General features: G+C 47.6%; 1 protein-coding gene across 1 annotated transcript in view; it reads left to right on the top strand.

Annotated features, from left to right (window-relative positions):
- The first annotated feature begins 434 nt into the window (after positions 1–434).
- Positions 435–22,942, top strand: part of CLSTN2 (calsyntenin 2) — a 721,779-nt gene continuing 699,271 nt past the window's right edge. Inside the window, exon 1 of the mRNA XM_088840256.1 lies at positions 435–605. Within this exon, the coding sequence (XP_088696382.1) occupies positions 500–605 (106 nt within the window). The 5' untranslated portion in view covers positions 435–499. The remainder of the gene's footprint in view (positions 606–22,942) is intronic.

Genomic DNA, 22,942 nt, shown 5'->3' with positions numbered 1-22,942 from the left:
CCTGAGTCCCCGCGGCGACGCTCAGGCTCCGGGGAACCACTTCTGAGGGTGCCAGTCATCCCTCGAGGCAGTTATTTGCGAGCCGGAGCGAGAAGGGTGCGCGGCCAGAGGGCTCCCCGCAGCCGCCCACCCGGCCCTCTGGGAGCCGAGTCCTGCCTGGCGCAGGAAAGCTGGAGCAGGAGCGCCCCGAGAGCTCGAGGACGGCGGGGAAAGTTGGGGGCCGGGGCCGCAGAGCCGCGAGCGCACTGCCGCCGCCGGTGTCCGCGCCTCATGAATATGCAGGAGCCGCCTCCCCCGCCCGTGACGTCACGGGCCGTCCCGGGGTGAGCGCCGGAGCCGCTCCGGGTCCGTGCCAGTGAGCGCGGCTGCTGCCGGCGGGCGGGCGGCGCGGCGGCGGACACCGGAGACCGAGCGCGGCGGCTCCCGAAGCGCGGCCCGGCGCGCACCGCGAGGGGAGAGTCGGGGCGGGCAGTAGGCGGCGGCGGCGGCGGCGGCGAGGATGCTGACCGCGGGGCTGTGCTGGGTGCCGCTCCTGCTGGCGCTGGGCGTGGGGAGCGGCAGCGGCGGCGGGGACAGCGGGCGGCGCCGCCTCCTCGCGGCTAAAGGTGGGTGCTGGGGAACTTTCTTCGTCTTCGAGGAGGGAAGCAGGGCGGGCTTGAGAGTGTAAGCAGCGGGCACCCGGGCTCACGCTGGGTTTGCACACCCTTCCTTGCCGCAGCTTCCCGGCGCCCGTGCGCCCAGGTTGCCCGAAGTGAGCGCCCTGCGCGGTGGGCTGGATAGATTTCACCTGCGGACGCCGACCCAACCCCTGGGCGGGGCTTAGGGACCCTGGGGAAGGCAAGGTCTGGGGAGTCGGGATAAGTTTGGGGGCTGTGTGCCCCGGGGTGGGGGCGTAGTGGCTGAGTCGCGGGCTCCGGCCGGGGGACGGCTTGAGCAGGGCGCTGGTGCGGCGCGGAGAGGCAGTTGTCTGCTCCAGCCCAGAGGGAGGAATCAGCGGCGGCGCCTCTAAGGAGAGAGCAGGGCTCGTCTCCCAGCTCGGGGATGGGGTGGAAACTTGTGGGCTCCAGAGAAGGCTCCCCTTGGCTGGTGTCAGGCTCCCCCAGGGCGGCTCTGGCTCCCCAGGGAACGCGCGCCCTCGGGGTGGGTCGCCGAGTCCAGGAGAAGTGCGGGATGTGATGTTCCCCACAGCCTCTGCGACTGTGCTTCGGCACCCGAGCGCAGAACCCGGTGACCTCCCTCCCCGCTACTCTGGTTCGCTTGGAGTTTTGACCTCTCGGTTCCTCGCGCCTCGGAGGAAGCAGGATCCGGGAGAACGCCTGGCGCGGTCGAGAGGCTGTGGGCTGGCGAACCCCGGAATTTGCTGCCTTGGAGTGCGGGGAGGAGCGCTGGGGTGCGGGCGACCGGAGGGTGAGCTGAAAACGGAAGCTCACGTGCTTGCTGGACGTTGGTGGGAGAGGCAAGGGAGGAGCAGAGCGAGGGGTGGGCGGCGGTGGGCGCCAGAGAGGCGGTTCTGGGCTGCGGCGCCCAGTTTTGTGCTAACTTGTTGATTCTCTGCGTTTTAACTGGGAATGCGTGCGCTTGGTTTAATGGTTGTGGTCAAATTTGCCCGTTACCAGCTCGGGGAGGACAGTGGTCATTGACCATTGTCAGAGGAAGGAGGAGTTTGCTCCAGAAGATAAAGAGACGCCCTGTTAGAGGCAATCTGATTTGCAAGCTGGTTTTGCACTGGGAGCTTCCACTTGGCTCAGGAGGGAATGTTTTCTGTGTTTAATTATCCTTGGAGGGTGGGGAGAGTACGAGGCAGACAGTTCGCCTCCTGAGAACCTCGGAAATGCCTCTCTCGCAACTTGAGAGTGATACAATTGAGAATAGTAGAGTTTCTGTTCATCCTGTAACCTTTTAGTTTTGTGGTGACATGGTTTTTGGTGACATGATTTTACAAGCAGGCATCCTATTTCTTTTCATCCCATCCCGCCACCCCCATCCTTGAGAAGTAGTTTCTTTTGGCGGAAGACAGCGGAAAACTGATGATGAAAATTTCTCAAGCATGTGGCAAAGGTAAAGGAATGTGTGAAGAAGTCGCCTATCACCCCGAGAGACTGTTGTTTTTGTGAAAACGGAATTAATGAAGTGCCAAAGCTTTTGCTCTCCTTCCCTAATATAAAAAACTTTGTTAAACAGGCGAGTGATATCTATTTAATTTTTTCGTCACTTTATAGCAGGGCAAATTGTGTATGTATGAGCAGATGTCTGCAAACAGGGGGCCTCACAGCAAGTGAAGAAAGAAGGGAAAACTTGTTTGAGAAGAAGACCTAGTATGCTAATGCATCGCGGGGTTCCCACGTAAGAATGGAAAATGGTACAGATAAAAGAGAAAGATTGAAAAGATAAAAAGAAATCTAGGCTTTCAATGATTTATGCTCGCTCATATTAATAATTATGTGCATTTCAACCAACACTTTTCATCTTCCCCACTTAGAACATATTCGTTTCGTGCCGAAAACAAGCCATTTGTCTTTCTGGAGTAAAAAGTTGATTGGTCTCTTGAGTGTGAGCTGCTTTCTGAGTCCCCCGTCTTCCTTCTTTCTCTCTCCTACCACTGGGGGGCTGCAAAGGGCGTTGTTAGCTCAATTTTTTTTTTTTTTTTAAGATAAATGTGTAATACTTGATCAAAACAGAGACATTTACTATGACACTTCAGTTGGGAAGTACAGGGCTGACTTTCCTTATCACAACGTACATGCATTTTATGTTTCCAAATTTCAAATCATCTCTGAAGAATGTTTGAGACACTGAAAGTTATGTTTTGTATATGATGCATCCTGCCACTGACTTTGCAGTTTCTAACGTTCATGTTGTTATTGTTCCCATATTACTAAAGAGAAAAGTCAGAGAGGCATGTGAAGAAGATTGAATGAAAAATACCCTTCTTTTCCCATACAGTTCCAAATTCATGTGTAGAGGAAGATTGGGAGTGGGGTGTCAGGCTTCCTGGCAGACTTGAATACACCCTCTGGACAACTGTCTGGAAGCACATCTTCCTGGCGTGGGCTCCTGTATGATGTTGTGTTTGAGGCGCACAGCTGGTTCTGCCTTTGTGTTTCTTGCTTCTTCCCTGTAGCAAATCGAGCAGCTAAGCCCCGAGAACCGTTTTTGCAGGATCTCTGCAATTTCAGTGCAAACATATTCCCGGCTTCAGAAATAATACCGTGGCCAGGGAGCTATTATAACCCCTTCCTTTTACTTTTCTGTATCTTGGCTATTCAAAATAGGCAAACACTTCCAGGACGCCTTGAAACAACCAGATCCTATGCAAAGCTGAGAGGGCATTGTGGACCCAAGGAGCTTCTGGGGCGGAGAAAGACATATCTTATCCAGGGAAAAAAGACAATACAATAAACATCTTAAGATTTGAGTCAAATTTGGTGTTATATCAGTGGTCTCAGGTCTCATGGGTCTGGTATGCAAACCCTTTTCAGTTCTCAACATCCAGGCATTGATTGTTCAGAACAATACTTGAGGATGTGCTTTGCTTAGTTGCTCAGTTGTGTCTGACTCTGTGACCCCATGGACTGAAGCCCACCAGGCTCCTCTGTCCATGGGGATTCTCAAAAAAATAGAAGGCTATTTCTCATTCTCCAAGAATACTGGAGTGTGTTGCCATGCCCTCGTCCAGGGAATCTTCCTAACCCAGGGGTCTCCTGCATTTCAGGTGGATTCTTTATCATCTGAGCTACCAGGGAATCCTAAGAATTCTGGAGAGGGTAGCCTATCCCTTGTCCAGGGGATCTTCCCAACTCAGGAATTGAACCAGGGTCTCCTGCATTACAGGAAGATTCTTTACAAGCTGAGCTACCAGGGAAACCCATACTTGAGTATAGACCATCAGTAATAACTGATGTTGTGTCTGCCTATATTTCCAGAGCCTGGCTCAGTGCTTTGGAGGGTTCTTAGAAAATATAAGACCACCCCCATTCCCATCTCACTACTGCCTTGCTTTGTGAGCTTTGATCTGGTTGAAGAGACAAGATTTTTATGTGAAAACTTTAAGAGAATGACAGCAGCCTGAGTTTGTACCAAGTGTAGTACCGTACGATGGGGACGCAGACAAGGGAGATGGGGGTGGGAAGGGGCTTACAAATGCAGCATGAGGGGAGAGGACAGAGCAGAATTGTAGCAAGAGTCATATGCTGCTGCTGCTAAGTCACTTCGGTCGTGTCCGACTCTGTGTGACCCCACAGACGGAAGCCCACCAGGCTCCCCCATCCCTGGGATTCTCCAGGCAAGAACACTGGAGTGGGTTGCCATTTCCTTCTCCAATGTGTGAAAGTGAAAAGTGAAAGTGAAGTCGCTCAGTTGTGTCCGACCCTTAGCGACCCCACAGCCTGCAGCCTACCAGGCTCCTCCATCCGTGGGATTTTCTAGGCAAGAGTACTAGAGTGGCTTGCCATTGCTTTCTCTGAAGAGTCATATAATTGCAGTAATTGCAGTTTGTGGAACCTCTCCTTAGTGTAACAGGCACTCTGCTAATCTCTTTACCTGGACTGTCTCATATTTATGAGCCACGCAGGGCTGATGTTGGTAGTCCACTTCACAGAGAAGAAACTAAGTCTGAAAGAGGGCAAATGACTTGCCAGGACCACCAGTGAAGGTTGTGACACTGGGGTGGGAATGAGAAGGCTCGTCATGCCCAGTGCCCCCTGACTGTTCATCACCTGTTCTCCCCTTTGGGTTTAAAGGCAGATCTGGCGACCATGAGGAAGCTGACTATATCTCTGAGATCCCCAGGAGCCCTGTGGGCCTGTTCACAGCAGGAGAGTCCAAGGCTATTGTCTCGAGGGGCCTGTCAAGAGGGGAAGGGATTGGGCCTTATTCTTATCCATAGAAACCTGCTTCGAGCAGCAGCCTCACCCTCCCTCTCACAGATTCAGAAACCATCCCTGTCTATTCCAAAGTGCACCTGCAGAACCTCCTACAGGGGAGAAAGTGGTATGAGATTTTTATGGTGAATTGTCCTGTATCATCTCTGGGAACGTATCATGTGACTTCTAGCCATGTGACGGTAGTTTCCCCAACAACTGAAGCACAGGGACAAACGTCCCCAGCAGTGCATCAGGGGGCACATGCTGACCTGCACTCATCCCAGAGCGCCTGTGGTTCTTGGGCCAGGATGTGCTCATTCCTGCCCTGGGCCCTTTGGACTATGTCTTTGGGCTGTAAGGTCACCTTCCTCATCCTGATTCCTTCTGTGACTCAAGACATGGCCAAGGATGGACATGGTCTCCCCTGGGAGCCTCCCCTGACTGGTCCCCCAGTCTGGTCCCCCAGGCTGCGGCTCTCCCTCTGGAGTATCTGTGCTCCTTGTCTGGTCCATCACCACCCTGTAAGCCCTGAGAGCTGGCATCTCATCCTAATTCTCCCTGAATCTCCAAGGTTATCCTTCTGCCTGGCCTCTGGAATATCAGCTGAACAATCAGCAGTGATTGGCTTAGTGAATCCACCTGTTTGCAGTTGCAGTGGTATTGTTTCACAGACATTTTGAATATTTTCATTTTTCTCCTGTCCTCTACGAAGGAAAACTTGGGCTTAGTAACCAGAGAAACCTGAGTTCTAATCCTGACCCTACCCCTTCCCAGTTAGATAATCTTGGGCAAATCAGTTAATTCCTTTGAACCTCAGTTTCTTTATCTATAAAATGGGGATACAAAGATCTGCCTTGCCAAGTAGTTGGCAGGATAGTATTTAGAAATCACTTAGTGCAGTTCATGGCATGTAAACAGCATTAAATATACAGTGACTATAATTTCTGATCATTTAAACACTGGGTTTTAGCATCTGAAATTCTCCCTTTCTAACTGACCTCTTGGCAGTTCAGTAGCTTTGTTCATGCCTTCCCTCCATGCAAACTCTGTTTTCTCTGTCTCTGTCCATATATGTGGACATAGTGATATATAAATACATGTACACAGAGACATTTGACTTGAATTGTGAAAATATTACTCTGTGAACGCCTTTAAGGCTGGGACCCATATCTCATCTCATCAATCTCTAAAGCCCTGGCACCTAATGCAGGGTGAGCTCTGAGGAAGGACTCGGCAATGTATGTTATCTAAGTAAATAAACGTCTCTCAATGCCAGTGCTGAAGGTATGAGATTCTGGTCTCTGGTGTGATTTGGGTTGTTAAGAGAAGTCCCCTGACCAATCAATATTTTCCTCCCAGCCTTGCTGTCCCAGGGAACAGAGAAGCATTCTTTGTTTGTTTGTTTGTTTAAGACATTGACAATTTCTGGGATGATGCATGTTTATGTGGAAAGGGGTAACTGAAGCTGTGATAACCAAATGACAGTTTGAGACAGATTATTATTTTATAATTTATTATTTATCCCACCACTAATTGGAGCCTGTGGAAATTGGAATGGTGGGTTTGTGGATGGATCATGATAAGACTGAGCTGGGGAAAGCATGCTGAACTGAAGACACAGGCACTGAATAGGACAGAAGTTTGCTACCTTAGTCAGCTGGAGCTCCTGTAAAATAAAATACAATAGATTGGGTGGCTTATAAACAACAGAAATTGATTTCTATGGTTCTGAAGGAAGGAAGTCCAAGATCAGGGTGCTGGCATGATTGGGTTCTGGTGAGAGTTCTCTTCTGGGTTGCAAAGTGCCAACTTGTCATTGTGTCTGATGTGTGGAATGCAGAGAGAGGAAGCAAGTTTTCCCATGACTCTTATAAGGGCACTAATCCCATTCATGAGGGCCCCACCCTCAAGACCTCTTCTAATCCTAGTATGCTAGGATTTGGGTTTTAAGGAGAGGGTCTCCCAAAGAAACTCTCTTCTAATACCATCACATTGAGGGGTAGGGGTTTCAACAGGTGAATTTTGGGAGAGCACTGACATTCATCCATACCATTCCATCAGGGAGCAATAGGCAGAAGGCAGAAGAGGGCAGTGACCAAAGGAGAATGCCTGGGAGAGTGAGACCAACCCAGGCATGCACTGGGCCCCATTTTAGCCATATCAGCCAATAGCTAGCCATTTCTCAGTCTCCTGTTATTCTGTGAGGGGGACAAAAAGATAAAGCAAGTTTCAGATGTCAGAGAGCTCACACTCTGTCTAGGGCAAACATCACACATGACACAAACTATTGAAGAACTCTATAGCTTCTGGGAGAGGTCAGACTGTGCATGAAAGACCTTGAAAAAGTCTTTCAGGAAAGACAAATTGGCAAGGATAGGAGAAACTAGGAAAGATTTATGGAGTACATGAAAGAGGTCTTAATGGGTGAGTAGGCATTTGTCAGAATATGGGGTTGGGGGGTAGGACATGCAGATGCAAAGTAAGAATGCCCATGTTGCTGCATTGGCAGGAGCGAGGAGGAAGCCCAGCCATGGAAAAATATATTTCTGCACAGAGATTACAGAGCTAATAAAGGAAGGAGTGTTTATTGAATGGATTCCCTGTGCCAGGCACTATTTTAAGCACTTCGCATGTGACAGTTGGTTTTATTTTAACCCCAATTGGATTGATCTACTGATGATGTAGTTCAAATTACTATCCTGTATTTACAGGGGAGAAAACTGAGACTTAGAGAAGGGAAGTAACTTGCCCGAGGTCCCACAGGTTAGTGGTCATGGGACTGAGATGTGAACCCAGAACAGTGCGGCAGACATGGACTTCCCATGTCACGTGAGCGTACCTAGCAGTGTGATGTGTCTTCAGTCTGAGGAAAGCTCTGAGTGGGGCCAGAGAGGCTCTGCTGTCCGGGAAGGCATCTCCTCACAGTCCGAGAGCATTTGGGTTTCACTACAAAGTTGCTGAAAGAATTGGTTTTCCTGGAAGCCTCACTCTCTGATTGACTTCCCCATCAAGAGTGAGCATAACCTCTCTCTTCTCACCCGGGCAGCTGGAGGCCTTCCTCCATCTTCCCCATCCACCCCCATCATGCTTGGCCTCAAGCAGAGAAGGCAGCTGTCTGCATTGCGTGGTCCATTGGCCGGGTCTCTTGGGCCCGGAAGGCCTCCCAGCCGTCGTTCATTTGGGTTCGTCATGGTCTTCCTCTGACTCCTTTTTTTTTAAACAGCCAGGGTCAAAGAAAGCTACCACAGACATTTTCAAGTGAATCAGATATACCTGAAGCCTGGACTCGGCAGAATGAGGAGGTAGGTATGGCAAGGGTGGGAGAGATGGTGTAGATGGAGGAGCAGGTAACCTGACCGCTCCTAAAGCCACCCTTCCTTCTGCTGTCATGGCTGGATTTTACACATATCAGTTGCCTTTTTCACAAGTACCCATTTTACACATTGGTGAGTGAACATGGAATATGTTCATCCCAGCCCTCTAGGTCATCATTGAGCACTGAGCTGAGCTCCCTGTACTATATATAGAGCAGCTCCCGCTAGCTGTTTTCCACATGGTACTGAAAACACTCTGTTCTACAGATGATCAGGAGAACTCTAACCACACCAAGATGTGTGAGGGAATCAGGTGCGACAGATGCTGTTGGAATTCTCACTGAGAAAGCCTGTGAACGCTACTCTCATTGCTTCTAAAAATGCTTAATTGGCTGAAATTTAACTTAAGTTTTGCTGTTTTTTTAAAAAAAGCCCACAACACCTCATTTTTGGTGACTTCTGCCACTTTGCATTTCCATGCTGTCTGTAGTATTATAGAGTTAAACAAATCTGCAGTCTTCCAAGTAAGTGTGACAAGGAAATCATTGTGGAGAAGGTAGGAAAGGCATCTTCTCCCAGTCTCCTGACTTGGATTCACTGATCAGTGTGAGGCTCAGGACACATCACTCAGCCCTCTGATATCTGCTTCTTCCTGTGCCAAAGGACACTATGGCATCTCCTTTCTCTACTCAAGAAAGTTCTGAGTATCCGCTTGCTAAGGGCTCTGAATGCCCTTTGGAAGGATAACGTGTCTAAGCAAATGAGGTGATCAGATTTAAGAAACTGAGACTTCAGGGCTCAAACTCCCCTCAAACAAAGCCCTACATCTTTCCGCCTTTATACTGTCTTATCAGTTCAATTAGTCATATTTTCAGAAGTCTGAATTTCGCGTTAAGGCTCTTCCTCATTCTTTCATGTTTAGTCTGCACATGGAGCACAGCGGGCGGTCACTGTGGTTGTGCAGCAGTTTCAGGCCCATAAATTTTCAGGGTAGAACCAGTCAAAACTGTTAACATGATGTCAAGTTTTCCAATTTGCATGGATAACTGCATTGCAGCAAATTAATTAAAACAGATAAATGTTAATCTAATGCATGTCTCCTTGTAATTAATGAAATATAACCATTATCGGGGTATATGATTTATTATTTTAATTTATAAAATGCTGAATTCTCCTATAAAGTTAGATACAGTAAGAGAAGAAACTGACCCATATAGAGCATTAGGAAAAATAATCACATTTCTATAAATTAATCACCCTCTAAAAGGATATAGTTCATTAACACCATGAACTGAAAGTGTTACATGTAAATTAGATTAACCTTTTTAGTGACACTTCCATTTATATTGTGTATTCTCTTTAAACCCCGAGCACTTTACATATATTAATTCAATTAACCCTCCCCTGACCCTTGTTAAGTAAGTATGTATATCAAAGTTGGAAAGGAGGAGAAATGAACCCCTTCAAAAATATTGAAGTTCTGGCCTTAAAGTGCATTATTTGTGATTTCTTCTGCATCAGTACAGTTTGCGCTAGACTTCTGTAGATTGAGAACGTGGCTAGGTATTCAGGCTCTCTAGGGCTGTCAGGAAACACTTAGCATGTCAATCCACACATGAAGCCAGAGATGCTTCTGCCTGATGCTCAGGCTAGATGCTCTGAGGAAGCATCTGCCTATTTCACAGAAGGCACCGCAGCACCCCTGGCTTTGGGTGTGGACAGAACAGCCTCAAGTGGGTGTGGGTAATGGGAAGTTAGTGCCCCATTGGGGCATTGAGGGTCATCTTGCCCTGGGCCCCTGCAGCACCTCCTCTTCATTCTGCCTTTGACAGTCTGATTGCTGAGGACAGGCTGGTGAACAAAACCTTGGGAGGCTCTCGGGAGAAGAAAGAAGCAGGGTCAGGTGGGTGGGCATGGACCCAGACTCTTCATCTGGGATCTCTACTCAGACCTGTCAGGCTGGGGGCTGAGGTCGCTGTCCTTTTACCTGCTGGGGTGGAGAGTGAGAGTGTGAGAGGAGTCCCTTGCCATCCAATTAAAAGCCTGCTTTTCAAGGAAAGTTTGCTGAGTGAGGACTGGGGTCTCTGTAGCAGCTTGTCACCTGCTCTGTCCCTCTCTCATGGGACCATGGAGACTGCACAAAGGGGAGAGGGAGCAGGGCTTGTAGTATAAACACTTATGAAGAATCAGGGGAGGGACTTCCCTGGTGGTCTAGTGGTGAAGACTTCACCTTCCAATGCAGGGGGTTCAGTTTGATCCCTGGCTGGGGAGCTAAGATCCTACACCTCGCTGCCAAAAAACCGAAACATTAAACAGAAGCAATGTTGTAACAAATTCAATAAAGACTTTAAAAATGGTCCACATCAAAAAAAGAAAGAAAAGGAATCAAGGGAGGAGACTCTGTATGCATTCCCTTAACTTGATTGACTGTGTGTTTGGATGTGTTTGGTGGTTTGTGGTTCTGAATGTTTGTTTTTCCAACCCTTTCTGCTTCTGAGTTCTCCAACCTTCAGGTGCTCTCCTAGGGACAGATTTTCACTCTGTTTCACGAAGCCTTTGAAAGGCAGTGTGTTTCAGATAACCCCAGCCTGCCCTGGAGCTAGTGGTTCCAGACCTACCAAAGATAATGTTAATTTGAAGGAATGTATCGCTAATGGTTAGATGTCACATAGAATGTGGGAGAACAATTTTGGAGTGTGCGACTGCTTCTCCCTGTTTCTGGAGTTCACATACTCTGGTCCTCACGCGAGGACAGAACCCACCCAGTCCTAGAATCTCAGTTCATAGTGCTCTGCCAGCACTTCTTGGCACACTTATCTGCTGCAAAATGCTCAAAATTCTCTCCTCCATACCCTGTATGGGAAGGATTAAGAATCAGGACTCTCAGCCAAGAGCTAAAAGACAAGCCATCACTCAGGAAATTCACAGAAATGCTAGGCAATGAGAGAGAAGGGATCGAGTTTGCAGTTTGTTGTATTAAGTTTCCTTCTTCCATTCCTTCCTACTTCCCTTTCTTCCTTCCTTCATCCTCATTTCTCCCTTTCTTGTGTGTTTTTGTTTGTTTGTGGGAGCATGTGTTGTCATTTGGAACAGGGAAGGAGGCTAATCAGAGATTTATAGAGTTAAAAAGAATTTTACATTCAAGACCTAGATTTCACTTTCTTTTTATTGGCTATTTTTTTTCCCAAAAGCAAACCAATGATTTTGGCTTTATTGCACCATCATCAGAATTATCAAGATGGTTGTTTCTTGTGTATTAATTTTAAAATGATATTTAAATCTTTTTAGTGGTCTATGCCTCTTTTGACTAGAGATCATGAATAAAATATTTTCTTCTTGAAGAGCCCCCTGACTCCCCTCTACCCATCTGCCAGTACTTAAATTCCAGCCCTCTTTCATGGAGGAGCTCAAGTCAGACACTAGCTAAGAATCTTTACTTAAAGGTGTTTTCTTAGAGTTTTGCTTTCAGATGCATCCCACCTCTTGTCTCATAGCCTATGAGGGAGAAGGGAAAGGCTGATGGAATTGTTGGGTCACATTCAGCACCCTTCTCATCCACTGTTTTCCCTCCTGAGATATCTCTTCCTGCTCCCTGGTTTCCATTGGGATTTCTCTCTTCAAGACCTTGGAGGGCCAAGGACTGCTTTTGGAGGTAAGGTTTGGCTGCTCCCTGGAAGCCACGCCTTAAAATACCACCAATATTAATGAGAATCATCCTCCTCCTAATCTTACATTGGACTGTTTTCTCAGTCCAATGGGAAATGTTAATAGAAGTATCTTTAGAAGACTTCGCTACTTCTGTGGATCAGAACCGTCTAATCTTACTAAAGACAGAGGGCTCACTATGCAGTCACAGCTTCAAAAGAAGTCACCTGTTCATATTCCCAACCAAATGGGCCTGGATAGAAGGAATTTGGAGGTGCCACTGCCCCTGTCTCAAGTCTTCTAGACTTGATGCCCTAATGCTCTATTTCCATCATCTTATCAGAGAGGAAACACTCTGACTTTCCTGTAAGCTAAGGTAATGGGGCATGATGCATGATCTCACTTGGTGATATGTGCATTTAGAAAGAGGGAACACAGCTCCACCCCTAGGGTTAAGCATTTGTACACTGGTGGCATTTGGGGCAGCATGGCAGGCTGTCTGGAGGCCGTGGGGGACGTGTGAGACAGATGGGTCTCTGTCATGGCACTCAAACTGTATTAGAGCGATTTAGCTCCTGTGCTCAAATTGTGGAAGCCCTCCAGGGATGAGTCTATTTGACTCACCTTATGTCATCCAAAAGCTGGCAGTGGTGGCTACAGATCCTTAAAAATCTGGGCTCCTGCCCATGCTGACTGCCAGCTTTACTGGGTCTTGATGGGCTTTCACTCTTAGGTCCTGGCATGGAGACACCATGGTGCTTAGTGTGTGTGGTTTCCATGGCTGTGGGTAAAAATGTGCACTTGAACATCCTTTCTCCCCAGAACTATGGCAACCTTGATTTCTGGGAAACTCAAGCCCTGCCAATCCCCAGCCAACCAACCTGAACACTTAAGTAGGTACCCCAAGAGGCAAGGGAGGAAGTCAACGTCCAGTGAAATGCAAGAGCCTCAGGTGTGCAGATAGGGGTGCTCAGACTCAACCACAGAAGCACTGCCTGAATATGGTCATCCAGCCCAGTGTCTCCCCTCCATTAGCTTCCAGGACTCAACCTAGTTCTCTAGCTTGATTGCATCTGATTAAAGGCAGGACGGGGTATCTCCTGAGCAGCGGCCAGCACACCTCACTCAGCAGTCTGTAGCCCCCTGACCCTTCTCTGTCTGTTGTTCTCCATGAGTTCTTCAGTGCCCGGGACTGTTTCTTTCTCTGGTCCTTGCTTCTTGGGACAGGCACCATCTATCCCCCTGACTCTGTCTACTGCAGCCAGATCAGGATGGAGGGTGAGGCTGGGAGGGGCTGGGGAGGCAGGGCGTCACTGCTCAGAGAGCACTTGGTAATTTGGATTCTCCTGGCCTGATTGTACTCTGTCCCTCCAGCTTGTGGACTGATTCCTCTTTAATCCAATTCTGTGCAGCCCTTGTCACACCCAGTCATCACCCCTGGGTCAGAATTCCTTTGTGTTACTTCATCAATTTCAGGATAATGTCAGATGTTCAGTCATCTCTGACTCTGTGCGACCCCATGGACTACAGGCTGTACATGCCAGGTTCCTCTGTCCATGAAATTCTCCAGGCAAGAATAATGGAGTGGGTAGCCATTTTTTTCCTCCAGGGGATCTTTCCTACCCAGGGGCTGAGTTTGTATCTCTTCTGTCTCCTGCATTGGCAGACAGATTCTTTACCACTAGTGCCACGTGGGAAGCCCTACTTTCCTTGGCTTATCCCAGAAGGCCTTTCTTTAGTGGGTGTCCCCCTGTTCCTGGGCTGGAAGGTGTGCTTATGTGCACAGGGCCCAGCTCCTAGCACAGTGCCTAAGCGAGCGGATGAGTGAATCTTCTCTTCTCCTCATGCTTCAGCCTGACTCAAGGAAGGAACTCAGTTCCCTGCCTCCTGGGCCTTCTTAAGCCTCTGTCAGTGAGGACACCCTGCTTTATATGCTTCTACCTTGCGTGGCAGCCTGGTGCCTCCTCTAGGATGCATCCCTGGGCTCTCCCAGAGGGTGTTCTTACCACTCTCCACCCCTGCCGCCATTGCATAGCTCCCATATGTACTTTCACTGTGGCACTTAGAAGCTTGCCCACCTGCTTGCTCCTAAACTGTCTGATCCTTGAAGTCAGGGTATGTGGCGTCCTCATCCTGTGTCTGCAGAGGTTTAGGGTCTAGCACAGGTCAGTTTTCATTCCAATCCCAAAGAAAGATAATACCAAAGAATGTTCAGACTACCGCACAACTGCACTCATCTCACACGCTAGTAAAGAAATGCTCAAAATTCTCCAAGCCAGGCTTCAGCAAAATGTGAACCGTGAACTTCCAGATGTTCAAGCTGGTTTTAGAAAAGGCAGAGGAACCAGAGATCAAATTGCCAACATCCGCTGGATCATGGAAAAAGCAAGAGAGTTCCAGAAAAATATCTATTTCTGCTTTATTGACTGTGCCAAAGTCTTTGACTGTGTGGATCACAGTAAACTGGAAAATTCTGAAAGAGATGGGAATACTAGACCACCTGACCTCCTCTTGAGAAACCTGTGTGCAGGTCAGGAAGCAACAGTTAGAACTGGACATGGAACAACAGACTGGTTCCAAATAGGAAAAGGAATACGTCAAGGTTGTATATTGTCACCCTGCTTATTTAACTTCTATGCAGGGTACATCATGAGGAACACTGGGCTGGAGGAAGCACCAGCTAGAATCAAGATTTCCAGGAGAAATATCAATAACCTCAGATATGCAGATGATACCACCCTTATGGCAGAAAGTGAAGAGGAACTAAAAAAGCCTTTTGATGAAAGTGAAAGAGAAGGGTGAAAAAGTTGCTTTAAAGCTCAACATTCAGAAACTTAAGATCATGGCATCCAATCCTGTCACTTTATGGCAAATAGATGGGGAAACAGTGGAAACAGTGGCTGACTTTATTTTTCTGGGCTCCAAAATCACTGCAGATGGTGACTGCAGCCATGAAATTAAAAGACGCTTACTCTTTTGGAGGAAAGTTATGACCAACCTAGACAGCATATTAAAAAGCAGAGACATTACTTTGCCAACCAAAGTCCATCTAGTCAAGGCTATGGTTTTTCCCGTGGTCATGTATGGATGTGAGAGTTGGACTGTGAAGAAAGCTGATTGCCAAAGAATTGATGCTTTTGAACTGTGGTGTTGGAGAAGACTCTTGAGAGTCCCTTGGACTGCAAGGAGATCCAACCAGTCCATCCTAAAGGAGATGCTTCCTGGGTGTTCATTGGAGGTCCTGATATTGAAGCTGAAACTCCAATACTTTGTCCACCTGATGCAAAGAGCTGACTCATTTGAAAAGACCCTAATGCTGGGAAAGATTGAGGACATGAGGAGAAGGGGGCGACAGAGGATGCGATGGTTGGATGGCATCACCGACTCAATGGACATGGGTTTGGGTGAACTCTGGGAGTTGGTGATGGACAGGGAGGCCTGGCGAGCTGCGGTTCATGGGGTTGCAAAGAGTCAGACATGACTGAGTGACTGAACTGACTGACAGGTAGGTGGGTGTGTGATAGCTGGAGTTCCCTTGAACCCAGCTCATTGCTTTGTGGGGAAACAGGGCTGGGGTGGAGTTTCCCTTGACTCATCTTTCCTCTTCATCCCTGGGCCCCCAGTGCTCATCTTCCCAGTGCAAGCCCACCTGAGTAGGGCTAATGGAGTATGAGGATTTGGTTACGAAGTCAGCACAGTTTAGGTACTGCTATCATTGGCATGAACTGGTGCATTCAGGGATGGGGAGCTGGAGCCAGGCTGGGGCAGATGACATGTTGGGGATGAGACAGGTTTGGGATTGGGAAGCTAAATGGCTAAGGGCCTTGAACCTCTGAGGCTGATGATTCTGGAGGCCATTTCCAGAGTGTATATCCTTCTGGGATAATTAAATTGACTTTCCCATCAATGAAAAGGCTTAGTCATGAGGCTCACTCTTTAATCTGTAGCACTGAATGCAACCTATCTGGGAGAACATCTTCTGTCCTTGCATTGATGAGAATTAAGTTGTAACCATAAGCTAAGTGCATGCTAAGTCACTTCATTCGTGTCCTGACTCTTTGGGACCCTATGGACAGCAGCCTGCCAGGCTCCTCTGTCCATGGGATTCTCCAAGCAAGAATACTGGAGTGGGATGCCATACCCTCCTCCAGGGGATCTTCTCCACCCAGGGACCGAACCTGAGTCTCCTGCGGCTCCTGCAGTGCAGACAAATTCTTTACCACTGAGCCACCGGGGATGGCCAACCATCAGCTACTGCAGGTCTGATGCTCTGTCCAGCGCACTCTCCTGTGTCTCTCAGTGGATCCTCCTTACTCCTGTCAGTATCCTCGTAAGCCCTAGATTGTGGAAGTCCTGCATGTATAAAGCATGCCTCCTTTTCCAAAACAGGTCATTAAAAGTGATTTACAGTTGATGATATCAGATGCACATGTATTGGGCGGCAAGGATGAGTTTTTAGTTGGAAAAGCTTTGTCATCAGTGAGAGTGAGATGGCTCTGTGTGATAAGGCCCAGTGGAGTTCTGCCCGCATCAGGGAAGTGGGTGAGCAGGAAGAGATGCTGACTTCTGGCTGGGCTGAGATTCCCAGGCTGTGCACATAGTTCACCAAAAACGAGCAAGTGGGAATCTGTCAAAGTCAAAACATTTACTTCTGGATCTAAGGATATGCTGGTGCAGTTCTGAGCATTAAGGCTTTGATCCTCTGCACAGGGAAGCACCCAAATCCAGTGCTTCTGAGCCTGGTATTGGGAGGGGAAGCTCCTGAGGTGCTTCCTGGTGATGTGGACTGTGCCGGGGGGAGGGTGGGGTGGGCAGGAGGCTAATAGCCCTGCCTCTGACCCTGAAACCCCCTTTCTCCTTGTGTGCCCTGTCACTCAGTTGGGTCTGACTCTGCGACTCCCCCCTTCCCCGCCCCCACCCATGGACTGTAGTCTGCTAGGCTCCTCTGACTATAAGATTCCCTAGGCAAGAATACTGGAGTATGTTGCCATTTCCTTCTCCAGGGGATCTTCCTGACCCAAGAATCCAACCTGTGTCTCCTGCATTGGCAGGAGGATTCCTTACCAACTGTTCCACCTGGGAAGCCTCAAATTTTTCTGTCAATTATGCTGCTGGGGCAGGGACCTGGACAGGACAGACTGCCCACTTCCCATGACTCTGGCTCAAGGGAAAACAACATTACCCTCGAGCTTGGACCCAACTGAGTTCGACTAAAGGGTCAGAGCACATAACAGGGAAATAAGCAGAAAAGAACATGAATCTCCATCACTGGTTTGCATTGCTTCAGAACCAATGGCTCCCTTTTACAACACATATTTTGTAGTTCTCGTATTATTATCCTGAAATGAAATCTGCTGATATCATTGCTTGCTTGTAGACATAATTTAACAAATCAGTGTAATGCCTTAACTGAGATATAGATAAACTAAAAGGAAAATAATGTATTATAAAATAACATATGATGCTTGCACCCAGCTTATACTAGAGGAGATAGTGAATTAGATGCTTGCTGTGAATTCCACAGTTATCAATGCAGATGGATCCAGGTGTGTTGTATCGGCAAGTCAGATACCATGGTCAGTGTCGGGGGAATGTGCTGTTAAGAAATGGTGACATTCTTCTGGTGAAGTTCTGAACAAGACAGTATACTCTGGTCTTAATTCATAGGATAGTTGTATTCCTGAGAAACTTAGAGTTTATTAAAGCTACACAAAGAATATTTAGCTGACTCATTCTAGTGCCATTAGTATAAAGAATAAAACAGTGGAGCTCTGGATGGCATGCTGGGGGATGCTCAGGCCGAGAGGTGCCTGGAAGATACACGCCCCCCCCCCCCAACACACACACACACACACACAGGCTTGTAAGTTTCTGCTTCTAAGCTGGATTCCATATATGTTTACAGGTGAAATTACCTTCAAGCATAGACAACTTCTGGAACTGTAGTCTTTCTGGGGACCTTTTGGGACATAGGGGAAAATGTTACCAACTGGTAGACAACTGAAAGAGATTGTCCCATTTCACAGGAAGACTTTCTGAAGCATAAGGTCTTTCCAGGGGGCATATTGAAAGACCACATCAACCGTGTGCTGGAGCATCATTTAAGGGGATATACTAGTGGAAGAGAGGACCACTATTTTGCCTAAAATGGAGACAGGCTGGGAGCAGGGTGACATGTTGGGAGTGACACAGGTTGTATACGAGATGGTTCAGGGCTTTGGAACTCTGAGGCTGGCGATTCTGGGGGCCATTTCCAGAATGTACATCTTTCTGGGATAATTAATGTAAATTAACTTTCCCATCGGTGAGAAAGCTTAGTCATGGGCTCCCTTTTGCATCCATAGCACTGAATACCAGCTATTTGGGAGAATGTATTTTGCTTTAAGTATAGAGACATGTCTTCTTTTCCTTCTCCTGCTTCTCTTTCTCACAAGCAGAAGAGCAGGGAAAAAGAGGACGGGGAGAAGACCACACTGGACCCCTTCTTCAGGAGACTAGAATGCCTTGCCTTTTCAGGGGGAGCAGAAGGTCTGTGGATCAGATAGGAGATCGGAGTTTCAAAATGCACTGGACTAAGTCTTGTTAATTGAATGAAAAGCTATAGAACTGGGCTGGAGTCTCTTTAAGGCAGTTGCTATCCAGTGGGAGGGAGGAGCTTGACAGTACTGTTGGGGGCAAAAATAACAGCGTTTCATGTTCATATCCAGATGGATTAAATGCTAACAAACTGCCTAGAGTATTTATTATGGTCAGTGCTGATATTTCAGAGATAAAACGTTGTCCTCTTGGGTGGAAAATTCTTCCTTAGTGTTTTCATTGATAATTTAGAGGGAAGAGGGTTTTTATTTTGTTTTTGTCCCTAGGTGTCTGTTTATTTTTTCTCCCTTCCATCACATAAGCTTGAAGGTGCTCCTAAGAGAGAAACTGAATTGCCAAAGAGAGTTTCAGTAACTTTGAGATGAAAGTGCATTTTAATGTTTTGATTTAATGGGAAATGGTATATCCCCATAATAAGTAGTTCAGTGACATTTGGTAGTTCTGTAATATTTGACTTGGAGTTGAGTTTATAAAAATTTCAGCCCAACAGTTACTTCAGGGCACTAAGGGCTGTATGTCTTTCTGAAATGAGAAGACCTGGTTGACATTCTGATTCTAAAATCAACATCATCTCTTATGCGTCACCATATTTTCAATCATAATGGACCATGGGCCTTGCATTTAAAAGCCTTTTCCCTGCAAGCTCCCAGCACTGACTCAGCTGGGAAGGGAGAGTTCTCCTGCTCACTCTTCCAACTTAACTTACTAAAATGCTTCCTTCTCCAAGGCTCTTTGGTTTTTTTCTCTCCACATTGGCTCCTTGGAGATTCTTTTAGAAAGTGGAGTCTTTTTTAACTTCATGGATAATTTACATCCCAAGTCACCTGAAATGGTTGAACTTGGAAAAAGTAAAATGGCAGGAAGAGCCTGAGGTTGTATGAAATTGCTCTGACAGCCAGACAAAAGTATTTCTAACAAAATTTGGGGAGTAAAAGAGAGGTCTAGGGCATGGTGTTCTGGTATCTCTTGGGCATTTCGGGATAATTCAGACCCTGTCTACATTTGTTTCTGATTTCAGCATTAGCTCAATCTTGAAGGAAAGCAATGCTCTAAATGGATTATATCAAGAATCTGATATATCATTTGTAGGCAGCAATTCAGGTCAGGGGTTGCACTCAGGTGGTTCTAGGATGCAATGGTTTTGTGGAGTATTGTGGGTTTTTGCTTTTAATTTAAAAAATTTTTAAACTTTGTTGTTGTTTAGTTGCTGAGTCATGTCTGACTCTTTGTGACCCGATAGACTGTAGCCTGCCAGGCTCCTCTGTCCATGGAATTTTCCAGGCAAGAACACTGGAGTGGGTTGCATTTTCTTCTCTAGGGGACCTTTCCCACCCAAGGAGCAAACCCACATTTCCTACATTGGCAAGCAAAAGCAGACTGGTTCTTTACCACTGAGACATCAGGGAAGCCCCACCCCCTCTTTTTTTTTCTCTTTTAGTGGAGACAAATTTTATATATCACATAAATCACCTATTTTGAGTGTATATTTCAATGATTGTTTAAATAAATTCACCAAGTGGTGCAGCTGTCCTCATCAGTCAGTTCTGAAACGTTCCTGTGACCCCAGTAAGACCCCTCATGCCTATTTACTCTGTGTGGTCTGTTGTTGTTTCTTTGTTTTGCCAGGAGGCTCAGGAGCAGACCTCCTTCTGTCAGAGAGTAGTCACAAAACCAGGTCCACGGTGGCCCTGTATTCTACCCATAGTCAGCCCGGGATGGGGAAAGCCTGGCTCTTTCACCCTGTCCCCACCACCGAGCTGGGCTAGAAGAAGAGAATAGCTGTCAGATTCAGTGGGGCCTGCTACCAGTGACTTAGAATTAGGGACCTCCTGCCCAGAGGGGATGTGAACTCCAGGCTGGGCCACACAGCAGATCTCAACCCTGCCCACTTCCAGTGCACACTGGCAACAGATCCAATAACGTGCAGGTCGGGTGCAGACTAGTCAGTAGCCGCAAGGTATGTGTGGCCACTCAGGGTGCCCCCCCATTCCCTTTGCTCCTGCCATTTTCACGGATTCAGGCCTGACTTTCAGCGCTAATGGCCCTATGCCTGTGTGCTCTTACTGGCCAGAAGACCCTCCGATGCCCGTGTGGGCCAGGTCAGAAGACTCAGGGAATTAACACCCCCAGGAATGGTCTTCTGCCAGTGACTGACAGGAGAGAGTGGATCAATAACCCCACTCCCTAGTCCCTCAGATGGGAGAACATCACAGCCTCTCACATGGTCTCTCAGGGGTCCCTGTGAAATCTGGGTTCCACTTGTCCAGTTTCCACTCTTTCTTCCTGAGTCACTCCTCTTCTCCTCTACTAGTCTTTTTGCGATCATCTCCAGATAAACTGCGTGCATGCTGAGTCACTTCAGTCGAGTCCCACTCTTTGTGACCCCATGGACTGTAGCCCACCAAGCTCATCTGTCCATGAGATTCTCCAGTCGGGAATACTGGAGGGGATTGCCATGCCCTCCTGCAGGGGATCTTCCCAACGCAGGGATTGAACCCACGTCTCTTATGTCTCCTGAATTGACAGGTGGGTTCTTTACCACTAGCACCACCTGAGAAGTCTCCAGATAAACCACTTGCACTCAAATCCTGAGGGAACCCAAATAGATAGAAGGAGCGAACAACAGAAGGCATTTTATAGGGAGCACTTGTGTGCTCTCTGTGGACTTCCCTGCTGTTCTCTATGATAAATCTGACAGGATGTGAATGCTGGGATTCCTTTGCACATTTAGTCAAACTCGCTTAGTAGCTGTGAGGTCTCCTGGGGCATTTGGAGGCCTATGAGACCCCTGACTGGTATTTCCCCTCACTGAACTTGGGGCATTCCCGTGCTGTACTTCACCTGGTCTTCGATCCAACCCGGGGTGAGGAGGTTTCCCTGCAGCGAGGCTGTGTGCTGGGCTCTGTAGCCCAACAACCCTGGACCTGCTTGGGGTGGGCGGCTCTTCCTTAGGGAGCAGAGGCCTGGGACTCTGAAGGTCCCTTGAGGGCAAGGTTGCCCCAACTCCTTAAGATCTGGGCTAAGTTAGATTCTCCCTGCCCCCACCCTGGGGGGGATGAGTTAAATTAGGCTGATGCCCGCAGCACACACCATCCCTGCGTCTGGGGCAACATCTGGTGCCTCTGATCGCAGCCAGATTTCTCGAGAGTCTATTTTCAGCATTCTCCCAGAGCACCTATGAGATTTGCAAAGCAGTTACCTCTGTCTGCAGCGTTTCCTTCACTGATGTGGAGCAGCTGGCAGAGCTGAAAATCTGTCCTCTCCACCCACCCTGGCTTGCCTGTGTGTCTGGATGACTATGGTCATTCTGTTATTTCAGGGAAGGCAGAGAAAAATCCGGTGGGTACAAATTCTGCCCTTTCTCCAAGAGACTTAGTGCACTGAGCCACTGTTGGCTGAGCGGGTTGACAGGAATTAGTCCATCCACTTAGCTTCAGTTGCATGGCTCAGCTCAAAGGTATGTGATTTGGTGTTTTTTTTTTTTTAATATTTTTGACAGCCAAATGACTTTATTTCAGGGTGAGTGTTCTCGGCATATAAATACATGTAAATAGGCCATTTCAGGTACTGAAGACAACACCTGATTTATTTTAAAAGTTGTCTTAATTCTGGGTGATTGACTGATTCATGGTGTGGGAATGGTGTGTAAATCTTGATTTGGTATATTGGTCCTCATTATGTTACTTAGAAACAATAGGATCTTGGAAACGTCTCTGAGGGTCAGATTTCTCATCTTTATAATGCCTATATTAAATCCTACCTTGAGACACTGTTGGAAAATAATGTAAGCCAAGAACATAAAATCCTGGCGCAGAAGAGTCTGGTGTTCTGATGATCTGTTGTTACCTAGCAAACTGTGTGATGTGCTCAGTCGCTCAGTTGTGTCCAACTCTTTGCAACCCTGTGGACTGTAGCCCACCAGGCTCCTCTGTCCATGGGGATTCTCCAGGCAAGAATACTGGAGTGGGTTGCCTTGCCTTCCTCCGGGGTCTCTTTCCAACCCAAGGATTGAACCCAAGTCTCCTGCATTGCAGGCGGATTCTTTACCCTCTGAGTCACCAGGAAAGCCCACCTAGCAAACTGCTCCTAACTAATCCATGTAAAGCAGAAACCATTTTTAAAAATTATTTTGGGAGTATAGTTGATTTACAATGCTGTGTTAGTTTCAGGTGTAGAGCAAAGTGAATGTTATACATATATCCATCTCTTTCAGATTCATTTCCCACATGGGTTGTTAAGAATATTGAATAGCGTTCCCTGTGGTATACAGTAGGTCCTTGTGAGTTGCCTGTTTTAGATATAGCAGTGTGTATATGTGAGTTCCAGTTTATTCTCACAGAGCCTGTGGCTTAGAAATTTACGTGTGGGGTGGGGGTGGGACATTAACTTGTCATTGCTGTGTGACGCTGGTGGCTTTGAGTGACCAGATCTTCGTTGGGGTCACCTGGAGGCTTCTTCACTCCCGGGCCTGGTGCCTAGGCTGGGATGACTCTGGACTGGATTTAGCTGGAGCTACTGACCAGA

This window comes from Moschus berezovskii, chromosome 1, assembly GCF_049115385.1.
Source record: "Moschus berezovskii isolate FMDL1 chromosome 1, NW_MosBer_1.0, whole genome shotgun sequence".
Taxonomy (NCBI): Eukaryota; Metazoa; Chordata; class Mammalia; order Artiodactyla; family Moschidae; genus Moschus; species Moschus berezovskii.
The sequence above is the reverse complement of the archived record's forward strand: the minus strand, read 5'-3'. Positions and strand labels throughout refer to the sequence as shown.